The following is a 15,541-nucleotide window of genomic DNA, read 5'->3' as shown; positions in this document are numbered from 1 at the left end:
ATAGACGAGCCAACCAAAGGCTTTAAATCAAATAGAGTCTTGGCAAAATGAAGTCGTAGTAAAGGCTCCAAATCATTACAATAAATCTCAAATTTGCTATATTATCGTCTCAATTGTTATCAGATTAAAGTGAGATGTTCCTGCTAGCAAGGTCCTTCTTTGCAGAGCGGTATATCGCATAGATTCTATACTAAAGACATTTGTTATGTTTTAGTGTTCGTGCACGGGCCACATCTATCAACAGCGCATGGGATAGCTTCCTACCTTAATTATATAGCCTGTACAGGCTCCAGTGTCCCCCCCTATGCCTTTCTTGCGGGTGCACAGCTCTTTTGGCAAGCGCACAGTATCTACGCTAGATGGTGCACTTGACTAGTGATTACCGAAATTGCTGTGTGTGTTGCGCGCACAGGGGGGAACACTGGAGCCTGTAGGTCGTAAACGTACTTCTAGCAGTAAAAACTAAAACAAATTATTTTTGAACTTGATTATCACGATTTAAATAAGATAGCAATTATAACTCTAAGTCCTCAGCTTTACTGCCAAGACTCTATTTAATCTAAACCTTCTAATTGGTTCGTTAGTGCGAGAGCCTTTATCGACAGCGCATGGGATACTTCCTAAAATTCCTGAAATAGTATTCACGCGCAAACATCCAGAAAAACATGTAACATCCGCTTCCTCCATAACCTTTGCAGCTCTCCTTAGCTGAGATCTGTTCTTTCCCGTCCCAGCCCCTATCTACACGTGACATGTACATATAGTTAATCACGTGATATGCTAAGTTCTATTGACCTTTTTTCTTTCCAATATCGCCTCGAAAATCTCGAAATGGCACGAACTCTTTGGGACACGATTTCGCACCCATATTACAAACCGCTGCAGCCGCCAGACTGGCCTCCTTGTTACGGTCTGGGAATACCCTCAAAATAGATACTTCGAAGGTGTCGAACGGAAAATGAGGTCATAAAAGGACTCGTGTGTAGATTAAACTATGAAGAAAAGAGACTATTTATACATGGTGCAGGTGCAGGCAACAGGAACAGGTACTAGGCAACTGAGACATTCTGTCTCAGTTCGACAGAAGGTCTACATGATGAAGTGCGAGCTGTGGCACTTGATGGAAATTCTCTAATTTTACTTCCACGCGACTATGATGGTGGCGACTCACCCGCCGATCAAAGTAGGTCAGAAAATAAAAAATTGAGGACTGTCTATTCAAACTGGCTCTAAGGAGCCTTATATCCATGAGGAAGGTTGCAGGGTGGTAGGCAACAGTGTAGTAGGCAATAGGGTAGTAGGAAGTCGCATTGGCAATAACGTGCGGTTAGCCCGCCGATTAAAGTTTGGCGTGAGTGGGACCATCTCGTCGGCTTGGCGTTTCATCTGCTTTGGTTCCACGTCCTCAACAATGGATCACCATTTAAGTTCAAACCTAGCGGCTACATAATAAGCTACCAGACCCTCTGAGCCCATCCATCATGGCCAGGCACCAAGCACATCTAAGGGCCCAAAGGAGATGGCCGGCTTCGTCGCAAGTAGATAAAGGTACGCTCCCTTTACTGGCCTACAGAGCAGATGTCCGATCTGACCCTTCACAGGAAAGCGGCTTCGAGGTATTCAGAAAACAGAGCCACAAAAAGTCCGGAGGAGCGCACGCCTCCAAGCGTTTCGCAGCCTCGAAAAAGTAAGAATACCAAGCCTAGACAGAGACACTCGTTCCTCTTAACAGAAGAGGTACGTATACATTCCTTTAGTATACTGCCTAGAGCCAACTCGACCTACTGGATAACAGAACTGTCCGCCTCCTCTACCATTACAGGGCCGAAAGCGACCCCAAGAAGCGGAACACCCGGCGAATCACGTATCGACTGAGCGGCCTCAAAAACGTCCTCGATCTTTGCCTGTAGGCCCTTCTCTCGGGCAGACGGTTGGTCAGGAGTCATATTAGCCATTGGGCAGAGACAAAGAAGTGGCCTAAGGAATTCTTCCAAAAGAATGATATGTCACACTTGTTTGAAAGGAAGAAGTCATTGTCTTCTCTTCGGCGTAAACGATCGGAACCTAGCCTCACTGCTTCTGCGACTCTAAGCGACCAAAGGGGAAGAGATGAAAAGAGTGTTCCATACAATCATCTAAGCTACGAAACTTTGCTTGAGACCCTGGGCGGGTTCTACATGAACGATCATGAGCTAGGTATCTCGGATAGAAGTGAGAGCCTCTGCCGCAGACTACTTGAGAAGAAGCATGCGCATCCAGAAAATACCATATTTCGTGATGACCAGACTTTCAAGGAAGCTTGCCGGAAATTGCAAGGCAGGAATGAAGCAAAGATCATTCAAGTTATGGGTCAACTGCTTGTTCCCTCTGCAGAAACCCTCGCCACGCTTAGCGACAAGTGCTTCAACGTTTTGGCCGATAGTGCCGGTGATGACTGGAACAACTCTATTCCTGTAACTAATCCTCGTCCACAACCAGATTACGCTGCTGGCTTCGGGCGATCTGCCTTCTCAGATGATCATTTCAGGAAACTTCAACCTGCATTGGGCGATCCTCTGTGCCGGTCCTATTTCATGGCTACTTACTACATACTCTTTCCATTTCTAACGTGCGAAGTAAAATGTGGTACTACGGGACTTGATGTTGCAGATCGGCAGAACGCACATAGTATGAAACTTGCGATAAGAGGCATTGTCGAGCTTTTTAAACTGGCGAAGAGGGAGAATGAACTCCACCGAGAAATATTAGCTTATTCGATTTCCCACGATCACCGAAATGTAAGAATATACGGCTATTACCCTGTTTTTAATGGGCCCAAGTTCACAACTCACCGTCATCTAATTCACGACTTTAATATCATAGCGCTCGCCGGTAGAGAGAGATGGACGACATATGATTTCACGGTAGAGGCTTACATGGAGTCGCTTAATCTCCTTAAGAAGATCCGGTCCGTTATTGACGACCTACCGCCTAACTTTAATCTCAAAGACTCTCAAAAATCCGAGCCACAGCTATCAGAGTACTCTAGACTTTCGCAGCAATTTGGAAACCAAATCTTAGCACTAGGAGAACAAGACAGTGACTTAAGCCATGGTGACTTACAACCGATTACTCCGGATACATCAACGTGAACGGCCTCTAAAAGGAAGAAGGGAATCTGATACTGCAACTAACAGATTATCGGGATGAAGCTTTGGAATGTGAATGATGGGGATGGAAGGATTAATTTGTCATTTATATTGGCCTCTCTCTACGTAGGCTATGAAGATCTATTTTAGTGCTCCTTCAAGATGCATAAACAAAGCTTCGTTGGAGTCTATTTTTGAGCTCTCCCTCGGTGAAGCCCATTTTGGCTCCGCTCTCCTTCCCTGCTCTGAAAGCTCTGTGATGAGAAATTCGAATAGAGGCCCATTTTCAGCCCCTTGCAGTCAAGGGATAGATTGTGTATCGCAGACTTCATTCCCTATCGTCTTGACACAAAGACCGAGGAACGGACCGGTTCGGAGCCGCGGCCATTTTAGCAAAGCATGATGAGAGAATTCCCAAACGAAGTGCTGCTTGAGGTCTTCTCCCCCTGCCGAGGTCCGACTGGAAGTCGAAAGCATGGTCCTTTTACGCGCCTCACAAGCGGTTACTCTCTGCCGAACTATGAAGATTAGAGGCGGTCGTTCACAACCATGGTTCAGTCTAACCTAACTGTCTTTCACACGATGTCGGGGCCACACTGCCCCTTCACACTGCTCCAGCCGAAATATCATCCAGGAATAGCGTCTCCAACCCCAACAAAAACAACAACTCCTCAAGACCGGGCCCTCTCATCTCAGACGCGATAGGACCTCAGCTCCATCTCACGCCCATGCCTTCATTGCCTGCAACTTCGCCTCGAACGAGAAACAGGGTACGCTAACAAAGCAGTCCGATATTTCTGTCCGATAAACCAACCAGACGGATTGTTTAACACACAGTAAATAAATTAGCTTCCATGCCATCGGGGAAGGGCGAAACCGTAGTAAAATGTGATGTCGAACGTCAGGGAACACAAGGTTAGATACCAAAGCCGAATGCGCGAATGTGATTGGACGACAGGGGCAGCAAGAATTCCGTCGAGGGCACTGCAATGGGACAACTAAAAAACCTGTTCTTAATGGGCCAATCATTCCAGAATACGAAGGCCGACGGTTTTGAAAACCGGCCATCTGCCAAAACGCAAGGAACGCCAAAATCTCTACCTTTTGGAATTCGTATACAATTTCAACCCAAAACCTAAAACTCTTAATTAAAGTTATTCCATAGAATTTTACGATAGTTAAATTTAAGGCGCAATTGCTATTTATTTGTTATCGCGGGCCTAGAATGCGCAAAATACTCGCTTAAAAAATTGGCCGGTTTTCCAAAACCGGCGGCCTCTGTGTTGTGCGAGAGTTTTGGTGGGGTAAATTCGCTTAAAATCCAGCCAATTAAATGGCCGGATCTCAAAACCGGCGGTCTTCGTAACACTTATTGAAGGGGCAAGTATTTTAATGTTCCAAACTATTCTTGCAGTAAGCCTAATTAGGAAGGCGGTAGTGCTTATTTCTTGACCGGTACTAGCAGGGGGGCGTCTGAGGCATTGACGTTACAGTCAAATCTCTTTAATACGATATACTACGGTATCAGGCATAAGTTTCGTTAGTATGGTGGCGTTCTTGGCTTGCAGTGGTAACTTTATAATAAATAGTTAGTAAGAGCGCTGAAAGATCTTATAGGACTGATTGGTAGAAAATCCTAGTAAGAATCCTGGCTAATATTTCACGCTAATTTTCGTACTAACGAAACTTATGCCTGATACCGTAGTAGTTTATTCGGCCGAGCGTATCGTAATACTAAGGGTATCGTTGTATTACATACTTGTATATAAAATGCACCCAAAATCAAAATTAGGTAATAATATTATATATCTATACGCGTGAACTCGTAATTGAGCGATCGGCTACACTAAAATACATCGCGATCGATTGCTGCTTAGTGTTTTAAGGTCGTCGGCCTTAAATTCAACGCTCGTGCCTTAATAGAGTCGTAATTACGTCTCTATTAGAATCGCTTTACTGCTCCTTATAAAGACGAAGCTTTTATAAGGCTATAAGCGCCTTATTAAGCTTAATTTAAGGTTGCTTAATAGCTTCCTCATCCGTTTCCGCATCGCGATTAGGCCCTGCGTAGAGCTCTACTATATACTTAATAAGATCCTCTAAGGAATCTTCTACTTCCTCACCTAGTAGCTTAATAAATTCCTAAATATTTATTACAGCGTGAATCCTTCCTGCTGCGAGTAGCTGTTCAGCCATTTACTGCATCTTATTAACCACAGGAGAATCTAGATAGTCTTAAGGGCAAGGCCGTGGGCCTATACAAGAGCCAAATAACGTAGATTTAATAAAGCAATTCTTAATTATCTGTGGTATAACTTCCTTCTAAGCTTTAACTAACTATTAAATTGCCTATAAGACATGCATCTGCTTAATTAGATTCTTATCTTAAAGCGAGAGCTTCACTATAAATTATAGCTAGTATCGCCGATAGAGCAGCTTAAAGTTTATAATTATCCCTTAATTAAGAGGCTAATATACTAAGGTGTAATTAGGAGGAAGGAACTCCACGTACGTATTCTTAAGAGAGCCATTCTTAATAAGTATTTAAACAGCTGCTTTATGGGCGCTAAAGCCGTCGATTAAGAGCAGTATCTTTCTGCCATACATCCTTTTATTAAACTAGGTAAGCCACTTAAGCATAATTACCGTTATTATCTAGGCCTTCTTATTATGCCTCCATATAATATTTATTAAGGCTATATTAATGCGATTACGCGAGAAGTAATATAGCTTTAGTGATAAGCCAATTATAAGGAGAGGAAGCTTATCTAAGCCATCTGTATTAGAGTAATTACTTAGAGAAATTTATACCTTCTACTTCTTTGTTCCTAATAGAGCCTTAATAGCCAATATAGTATGTTCGTACCAATTTAATGGCACGAGTGAGTCAGATCCAGGGGCACGAAATACGTGTAGTATCGTATGCTCTTTTGGATGATGGTGACTTGTTCTTCTAATTGTACATAAAGAGGTAGAATTTAAGGGGTTTCCTGAGCTCGCTTAGCTCACGTGATTGCGTCCATAAATTCCCGTTCGAACTCGTTTAGATATAGTATCTAGTATAGCCTTCCAAAATAGCCCTGTTTTATCCATATTGTAAACATCCCTTAGCGGATAAAGCTCGACAATTACTTAAAGCTCTACTATACGATCTTCTACTCCTTTTATATTAGCTAAGGCAGCCTTACTATACTACTTCCTCTTACGAATACTATTGTAAGATTTAAAGCCTCCAACCAGCTAAGTAACCACTTTGGCTTAATTGTTATCGCCAGTACGGGTATTCGTTGCTATAATTAAGTGGCAGCAGCACGTATAAGGTCGCCGGTAATAGAAATACGAGAGTTTTATAGGCGTTAGTGCCACTTAAAGAGAGCCTCCTCTAAAAGAGGATATTCGGTAGCTCTCTTTCGCTCTTATATACTTTACCCACGTTATAATTTAGCTTAATTAAGCTGTTTAAATTTATTGCTTAGTATTTTTAATATTAAGGATTAATTAATATTATAATGGAGAAAGTTGCTTACCTAGTAAGCAATCTCTAATTATAGTAAACCGGGGTATTTTTAGTAGTAGGCGCGTATTTTCTAACGCTCGTAATTAGTAAAGCCGTAACAGCGTTGCCTTATAGAATTTTAATATCTTACTATAATAAATAAGATAGAATTAAGTATAGAGAGTAAGATCTAAGGGTAATTTTAATGGATTTTAATCGTTATATAATAGATTTAATGGCTAAACTTGCGGTAAGCAAAGGTCAAATCTAGCAAATTAAAATCTGCTTATACCAATATTAGTGGTAGGTGCTTAATAATATCGTCAAAGGTCAGATTATCGTAATATTACACCAAAAAAGGCTTGATTAAGGGGTGTAGATCGTAATGTAGAGGTTATCGTTATATACCCCATATCGTATTAAGGAGATTTGACTGTACCCCCTTGTATGCAGACCGTCATAACCCTATCACCTACGTTACACCGATCAGCTTGTCCGCAATAATTAGCGCACCCTCCTGCACACATGCCTTAGGCGCCCGGTCCTTGGCCAGGGCAATTTAGACAAGAGGTCGCTCTCCTGCTCAGGGCGCTTGTTTCTTTATACACGTTCCAAGTTGGACCTATCAATTTGGCTTTGCTTTCGGTCGCAACTTTGTGTACCAGCGCAGCCGCACAGCCCCCGGAGTTCTGTTCGGAAACTGGCGACAGATCCAATCCCATTGCTTACCATCTTTTATCCACTTAAGTAGGTTGTCGTCGTCCTCTCGTGACCAACGACTATATTTTGTAGATCGAGCGCTCGTCATCATCGTTACCCGGACGTTCATTATTGCCGCTCGAACGGTCATCATCGTCGCCCGAACGGTCATTGTCCTGTGGAGTTAGCCTCCCCCCAGTGTAACAAGACACCTGTGTTCCGAAACAAATAGGAGGTACTTTGGCTTTGGAGCAACTCAGAACCTGCGCACAAGTTAATATATCTATAGTGCTACCATCATTGTGCTCTGTAGCCAGTCCTTTCTATTTCAGATACTTTGCACTCAAAAATTACACAAGTATGGCCTTCTTGTTGCCTGAGTTCCGCAGACTGTACTTTTATGCCACAACAATGTTTCAGTACTACAGCATAGCCATCATTATTTTTTCACTCATTTAAACCATAGAAGGGCTAATTCAACCGCGCGATTCTCACTATTATGCTTTTGAACCACGGTCAATAATGTACGTGGTGTAGGAGGAAAATTCGCCATGCAGGTCGGTACTTCCGGACACAACAATAACCCATCTGGGTAAGGCGCAGACATGTAAGGGCTGACTGTTTTGATATGTAACATCAAAACCGTAAAGTATGGATGTCAATAGGTTTTTTTTACACATAACCCAGTCTAACCTCTTTTGGTGCGGGGAGAAATGCCCTATGTGGCGAAACAAACATGGACCAATCAACACTCAAGCGGCCAGCTTGCAGCACCTGACAGCCAAGCGTTTCACTCCGAAAGCTTTGAACTAGACGCCAGCTTCAAATCTTCCCATATCGCGGGGTAACCACACCTTAACTATTCCAATAAGTAACTAAACACTTAGAGAAAGTCTGTAGGACAGCAATTAAGCTGCAATCGATTCACTTGTTCCGGTCCTTTCTAGACTGGGTGGACAGCTGTTGCGTCAAGAAGTCGAGTGATTCCGAGCTTTCGGAGTCACTCAACTCCATGTTTCGCTGGTACCAGGGCGCTGAAAAGTGCTACGTTTACCTGTTCGATGTCTCGACAATGAAGAGGAAAAGGGGGAAGAGCCCGCAGGACACTTGGGAACAAGCTTTTCGAGAAAGCAAGTGGTTCACTCGCGGTTGAACGCTTCAGGAGCTCCTTGCTCCTTATTAATCCCTTATTCGGCGGCGATATGGGCGGCGGCGAAGATTTGCTTGATAGCGCTGGGGATGAATATCGTCCTTATGGCGTGGACCATGAGCAGTGTCAAAAACGAGATGATGAAAGCTTCCAGACCAAGCGGTACGCAAAGAAAGAGATTCGGAATATTAGCCGCACCGACAGTCTGGATTCTTATCTGCCTTGTTTACGGATCCTATCACGGCATTCGACCACTATTCCTAGGTGCTTTCTTGCTTCTAGCACAACTGTACCCTTTCTCTTAATCCACGCAACCACTCACCTAACCTCGTGCTTCAGCCACGGGATGGGCGATCCACATAACCAAAGTTCTGGTTGGTAACTTGGTCCAGCTTTCAGCACAGTCCTCGTGAGCAGTTTTCCGCTTCGGATACTGGTAGTTGAAGCTTGGCTGCATTGCTGCGTCCATCACGGCAGCCCTGAATGCTCAGCTGAGGCTGCGTTGACCTGAACGGTTCAAGCTCAAGGGCTGCAGTTCGAAGGTTCAATCGTCTGGCTGACGGTTTTCCACTCTGTATTCTGTTTTAGCTCAACTAGCGCCATTGTTAAGGAGAGATCATAGCCGCTGTTGTTGTTGACTCTCACATACGATGAACCTCTACTGCAAGGGAGTAGTATGATATCACTGCGAGGCTTACTGCTCGATTGCGCCGCACCCGGTCTAGATCTAAGCCAGGCTCGGCTCTATACTTGGCACTAGAGCTTGCCTCCGAGTTCTTGCATTGGAGCTGAAGGCTGCAGGTCTACAGAGCTGAAGTTTTATACACTAATTAGTGGCCTCCGTAACGGAGGGTCCCGTTCGGCTATTCCGTAGACCATTGCTTCTGCCGCAAAAAGGGATGTGATCACAGTGCAGGCGAAGCTCTAGCTGCGTAGGAGCTTACGCATGCAGGGGAGTCAACTCTATCTCCACTCCCTTATTGAGCGTTGACGACGCAGATGTTGGCCGCGGAGGTAGCTTTACTGCAGAGGTGCGACGACGGCTGTCAGACATCAGTATCAGCCTAATTTCGTCTTGTTACACCACCCTCTAGGGACCCCTGTAGGGGGTCAATTCTCTTATGTATATTAGGGCTCTTAGAGCCACCTTAAATAAAACAGATCAATCGTTCAATTCTGTGTCTCTACCTACCAGCCAGCTTAAGTTATTTGTCGTGATACCTGCTTGGCTAACAGTTATGAGCCCGGTAACCTTCTGAGCACTAGGGAGATCTCAGTGGCCAGATGACTACCACTAAGCCTCTTTGAGCATAGTTCGTCACGAAATATCGCGTACTTTATGCGTAAGCGCGTCTTTTTACGCAACCTTAAAATAAAAGCTAATATGGCAACCAAGGACTCTATAAACCCTCTTTTGCTGACCTAGAAGGACTGGCCTTTATGGTTTTAATTTATCCGCTAAGAAGTAAGTTTTGTAAAGATCTGGGACTATGTTAACCTAGATAAGACGGAGAACGAAATTAAAGAAAATAATAAGCTAGCTATACCTTTGATAGCAGCAGCTCCTATAGCACCTATAGCAGCACCTGTAGCAGTACCTGCAGATCCTGTAGCACCAGCAGCGGCTCCTGCAGCTCTAGCAGTAACTCCATTATCTACTGGAATAGTTATACCTGGGTTATTAAGTTAAGAATAACAAACTTAGCAATCTCTAGAGATATAGAGAATGCTCTTTAAGCTCTACAAGCTCTAATGACAGGACTACCTAAAGTGGGAAGAGAAGCTCCACACGTTTACAGCACTCTTATATACTACCGTGGGCACTAACTTCTCAGGGTATCTTAAAAACCTTACTATACCATATTTAATTCTAAGATAGCTAAAGAAGGTAGCAAAGCTATCTTAAGCTACGCTATAGTAAATGGTACTAGATGATCTAAAGAAACGGAAATAAGGGCCTAAACGCTAGACTCTAGAATTATAGCTTTAGCTTTATATCACTATTATATAAAACGGCGAAGAGCTAGAGGAAGGGTTAATAGAGGTAATAGAAGGCAGCGTTATATAAGCCTTTGTTTAGGACTATAAGGAGATCTATCCAGCTCTATATTATACCTTTATTTAAAAGGTAGCAAAGAGGTTAGAAAAGCTCAAAATGGCGACAATGATTAAGGAATTTAACCTCCTCTATAAGCATCCGAATGCGGGATGTAACGCCTATGCTATACTTTTAGGACAGCTATCTGTAGATCCTACGACGTCTACCACCCTAGTACCCTCTTAATCGCCTAAGATAAAGTGTTCTGCTTATAGTTTACCCTATAAGTTAAAGAACTGCAAGCAACTGTTTTAGTCTCTTTGAGGTTCTAACTTTATACTAAATAATAAGTGTTTATAGAGGTGTTAGGAATGGCTTAAGGTCCCAACAAATAAGTAGTATTATGATAGGAGGCTCAAGCAGATTAAGAAGGAAGGTCCTAGGTTAAGGACGTCTCCGTTAGCTTTGTCTACTGCCAAAAAGATCAAGGATCTGGACCGACCTCGAGCTACAGCGGCGGCTGTAACAACATCCTACTTATTATTATTATTGTAGGAACATTTGGATCTGTCGTTAATTAATGCCTGGGGGTATAACACTATAGTAGACACTCACTTCTGCAACAATATTAGATACTTCCGTGACCTTAAGCTATACATATCTATAGCAATAGCTGGAGATTCTGGGGCAGAAATTTATGGATACGGTAATATCAACTTGGCAATTGAGGTGGGAAAATAACGCCTAACTCGGTATCTGATATTACGGAATATAGCGTACGCTCCCTATTTTTATACCAATCTAATATCCGTAGCAAAGCTCCGCAGGGTTAGAGTAATTATTAACTAATTTACGAATAATCTGCGCTATAAAGATGACGGAAGCCTATTTGGTAACCTTACAAAATACAGAGGTCTCTACCTTATTAATGCTATTGCTACCTTACCACCTACTCCTAAAACACCAGAATATTTTATCTCGCAGACTAAGATAAATTACCTTTAACAAGTCCAGAATCTACTGGATAATCTTCGAAAAAGTAAAAACTGGATGGAGAACTTTAATGAAGAACTGGATGTAGGACTACCGCATTTAGTAAATATTGACGTTACGCCTACGTTAAAAAGCATTTAGATCTTAATAGAAGAACTCTGTTAGCTGCCTTCTACGGATCCGACTTTAGGACTATCTATACCTATATAGGCGTTAACGACTCCACTGACGTCGTTGATACTATCTACATCTTCGGCGCCTCAGTAAATGCTATCTACTGTGGTATCTCCTGCGTTACAGACACCATCTACCACTTAGTTATCTTCTGAAGTTACTGAACCACTGTTTGTAGATCCTACACCTCGTTCCGAATCTTAGACGATAGCAGGCTTATTGTTAGGGGGTGAGAGACGTTCTGGCCGTGAAAAGCGGCCTATGGTAAAGAAGAAAGATATGCCTAATTAGGATCTACGACGACGACCCTTTGCGGTCAAGGGTGATAAGGGTGATAATGACCTTATTGATCTAGATACGATACTATTGGCTTACGCATTTTATACAGCTGCTATGAGGACGTATGGACATTGAGACCACTTTCCACTACCAAAATTATGGAGGGAGATACTTAGCCATATTAAAGCTTACCACCAGCTCGTCTATCCCGACTGCCTAATCCGGTAATCCAGCTCTGACGCTCTACGTTAGACCTGAGGGGGTGTATTGGCCGCGGAGGTAGCTTTACTGTAGAGGTGCGACGACGGCTGTCAGACATCAGTATCAGCCTAATTTCGTCTTGTTATACCACCCTCTAGGGACCCCTATAGGGGGTCAATTCTCTTATGTATATTAGGGCTCTTAGAGCCACCTTAAATAAAATAGATCAATTGTTTAATTTTGTGTCTCTACCTACCAGCCAGCTTAAGTTATTTGTTGTGATACCTGCCTGGCTAACAGCAGACAACAGCCGACCGGTGAGAATATTAGCACAGCCTTCGAGTCTGGGAACCCAGCCCTGTGAACGTATTGGACTCTTCCCAAGCAAAAGAATCGTCTGAGGACTTGGCGGTTTCTGTCTATTGGCTTGGTAAGCTTAGCTAGGCGGCTGCCAAGTGTGCAGAATCTTCCGCCCAGCTGAGCGACATGCTCCTCAACGATCCAATATCTTTCTTATGACACAATAATTGGGTAAAGAGACGACAGATTATCGTGATGATGGCCTCAGCTTTTGGCGAGCCAACGGAACCCTTGCTTTTGGTCTGGGTTAATACGCGGTATATTGGAGGTGTGCAAGGCGTTGTCGGCCTTCTTGGGGGCCACTTTTGACCGGTGGTCCATAGTCGAGGTATATAAATGTGGTCTAGATGGTGAGAATCAGGTGTAAATTCTTGGTTTTGGATTCACCAAAGTTTGATCAAGATCTGTAACGACCTGCTTACAAGTACTAACCTGTTGTACCCCTTTTGTCACAAAGTACGTCCGTATCAACCATCATGTGCGACAAACACGAGTCTGGGGCTGTAAGACCCCTAAATGCCTTGTTGTCAATCACCATGCTGACCTCTTACTGCAGACTTGCCACTTTATCCCCGCCTATATCCTCAAGCACATCGCCGAGTCCACCGCTGCTCCGGAGGAAGCCCGGCAGGCTGCTCTACGCACCCTCTCCGTCGACCAGAACCTTCGTGAGCAGCGTGTGCAAGCCCTAGAGGCCGCTCAAGCAGCTAGCGCTGCCGACGAACCTGGAGTCTCGGTAGCCCAGGCACCCATTGTGAGCTCAGGCTTTGTCCCGCCCTATGTTCTCGAGCATGTTACCCAGAGCGAAGCGGCAGGTGACGAGGCTCGAGAAAGTGCAAGGGCAACATTGAGGACAGATGCTAAGATACGCGAACAGAGAGCTGCTCTTGTTGGTCCTGCGGCGACGGACGAGCCCCATGATCCTTCGGCTGCTCCTCTCCAGTTGAAGCGCCTTGTTTACGATGCGAAGGGTACCGGCAATCTTCCTGGCACTCTTGCTCGCGCGGAAGGTGCTAGGCGGACTACCGACAGACAGGTCAACAATGTCTATGACGGTATTGGCATCACGCTCAAGTTCTTCCATACCGTGTTTGGCCGCAACTCCCTCGACGGCAAGGGCAGCAATGCTGTTGCTACTGTCCACTTTGACAACGAACCCGGGAACCCACTTGGCTACAACAACGCCTTCTTCGACGGCACCCAGTTTGCTTTTGGCGATGGTGATGGCATTATCTTCGACTATTTTACCGATTCACTTGATGTTGTGGCGCACGAACTGACCCACGCCATCACTCAATATACGGCTGGGCTCAAATACTCCAAACAGTACGGAGGCCTGAACGAGTCCATCTCCGATGTCTTTGCCGCGTTGGTTGAGCAATGGCACTTCAACCAGACTGCGGCTGACGCCGATTGGCTCACTGGCCAGAATCTGTTCCCAGTTGCCATCAAGGGCCCGGCTCTCCGAGACATCGCCAACCCGGGAACTGCATTCAATGATCCTATCCGCGGCCGGGACCGCCAGATTTCCCATTTCAGTCAGTATAACGACAACCTGGATGTCCATTATACCTCGGGCATTCCCAATCGGGCATTCTACCTGGCTGCCATTGGCTTCGGTGGCTTTGCGTGGGAGAAGGCCGGAAAGATCTGGTATGCCACTTTGACCGACAGCCGCATCAAGCCAATTGCCACTTTCAAAGAGTGGGCAGATGTGACAGTTGATCAGGCCAACAACTTGTTCGGCATTAGTGCATCAATCATTGTCCGCAATGCTTGGGTTGCTGTTGGTGTTCTCGTCTGATGCTGAGCATGACGGGAAGCTATCGTTAGCCAATCTGACGGTGAAGGTAGCTTATCAATTGACATGGAGTTCTCTCTGTTTCTATGTGTGCATGTTTCCAACGGCGCGATTGTGTCTCGCTCAAGCTGGCGCCAGAGTCCTCCACTGATCACTGCAATCTTCCCGAGGGGCTCAATCGCCATCGGAGTTGGGCTCGCCTAGCTTTGCATGGAGAGCTGAAAGGATCTTGGTGGGTTCACTTTCTAAGCCTACTGCTCCAGCCGGCACTGCAGTTACTATTGTTCACTTAATATCCGCGCCTCTGTATATTTATAGGTTATTCTTACCCACTAGAACCTTAAGGAAGCCAAGTATGCTTAACATAACTATCACATATCGGGGGGGCTGATTTGGCGTGGTTACGACCCGGGTTAATACGAGATTAGGGCCACCCCTGCTGATAACGCTCCCGAACCCCGCACGAGGTCGCGCAGCGACAGCCCCCGAGTACTTTCGCACGCGATTTTGGGCGAAAAGGTACATAATTTATGTTAGATCGGTACTTCTGGACGGTCGCGTAATGTTACTCTAAATTTATAACACCTAAACGGGCCAGTGTAAGAGATGGATGGATCGAGATTGGATCGGGATCCATTAATCCACTAATCCACGCCTAATCCATTGGTGGCGTGGATATGGATCTAGATCCAAACTTTATCCATTCTTAGGGCACATTCGATACCTTTTTGGATAATACTAGCCATATACCCCCTAAATAACACGCGTATACCCTCCAATTAATACGCATACACCCCCTACCTTATTTAGTTTAGACGCTTCTTTATTAAGTTAGATGCATCCTTATTAAGTTAGAATATCACGTGCGTTTAACTTGTTTGTGCTTGCATCGCGAAAATCAAAGTGCGCGCTATGCAAGTTTTATAACTGCAACATCACGATTAAGTCTTGATTTTAGTTATATTATAAGTAGTAGAGTCTTAATTTAGATCGCGCCTAAATTAATTAATTAGATTGTGTAGTGCTTTATAAGGCGTTGCGCAAACTAATTTGGGTGCTGCTACCTCTGCTGCCCGCGCCCACGCCCGCGCCCACGCCCGCGCCTGCGCCTGCGCCCAGTGGGACCTAAATTAACACCTTTGCTTTACATCCAAGAGCCTATAATTATAAAGCATTGCGGCAGTTAGCTAATTAACTCTATAACTAGCTCTATAATTACCAA

The 15,541-nt window shown here is 44.6% G+C and overlaps 3 protein-coding genes across 3 annotated transcripts; 2 read left to right on the top strand and 1 right to left on the bottom strand.

The window, feature by feature from the left end:
* Window positions 1–1,952: 1,952 nt before the first annotated feature.
* On the top strand, window positions 1,953–3,131 carry K441DRAFT_572518 (uncharacterized protein; the record flags this gene model as incomplete). Its single annotated transcript, XM_067644021.1, has 1 exon — window positions 1,953–3,131. A coding segment is annotated over one exon (1,179 nt), but the record flags the coding sequence as incomplete, so codon positions are not given.
* Window positions 3,132–7,241: 4,110 nt separating this feature from the next.
* K441DRAFT_663860 (uncharacterized protein) lies at window positions 7,242–7,479 on the bottom strand. Its single transcript, XM_067649266.1, has 2 exons — window positions 7,417–7,479; window positions 7,242–7,371 (listed from the first exon to the last, which is right to left on the bottom strand). The coding sequence occupies exons 1-2, from the start codon at window positions 7,451–7,453 to the stop codon at window positions 7,250–7,252; spliced, it is 159 nt and encodes a 52-aa protein (XP_067501379.1). The 5' UTR covers window positions 7,454–7,479; the 3' UTR covers window positions 7,242–7,249.
* A 5,515-nt stretch (window positions 7,480–12,994) lies between these two features.
* On the top strand, window positions 12,995–14,514 carry K441DRAFT_706954 (peptidase, M4 family; the record flags this gene model as incomplete). The annotated part of the gene is made up of 3 exons (XM_067653694.1): window positions 12,995–13,021; window positions 13,075–13,197; window positions 13,396–14,514. 3 exons carry the CDS (start codon window positions 12,995–12,997, stop codon window positions 14,320–14,322), a joined length of 1,077 nt encoding a protein of 358 aa, XP_067501378.1. The 3' UTR covers window positions 14,323–14,514.
* Window positions 14,515–15,541: the final 1,027 nt, after the last annotated feature.

Source organism: Cenococcum geophilum (genome assembly GCF_001692895.1).
Source record: "Cenococcum geophilum 1.58 unplaced genomic scaffold K441scaffold_35, whole genome shotgun sequence".
NCBI classification, from domain to species: Eukaryota; Fungi; Ascomycota; class Dothideomycetes; order Gloniales; family Gloniaceae; genus Cenococcum; species Cenococcum geophilum.
Note: the sequence above shows the minus strand (reverse complement) of the source record. Positions and strands in the feature narration are given on the sequence as shown.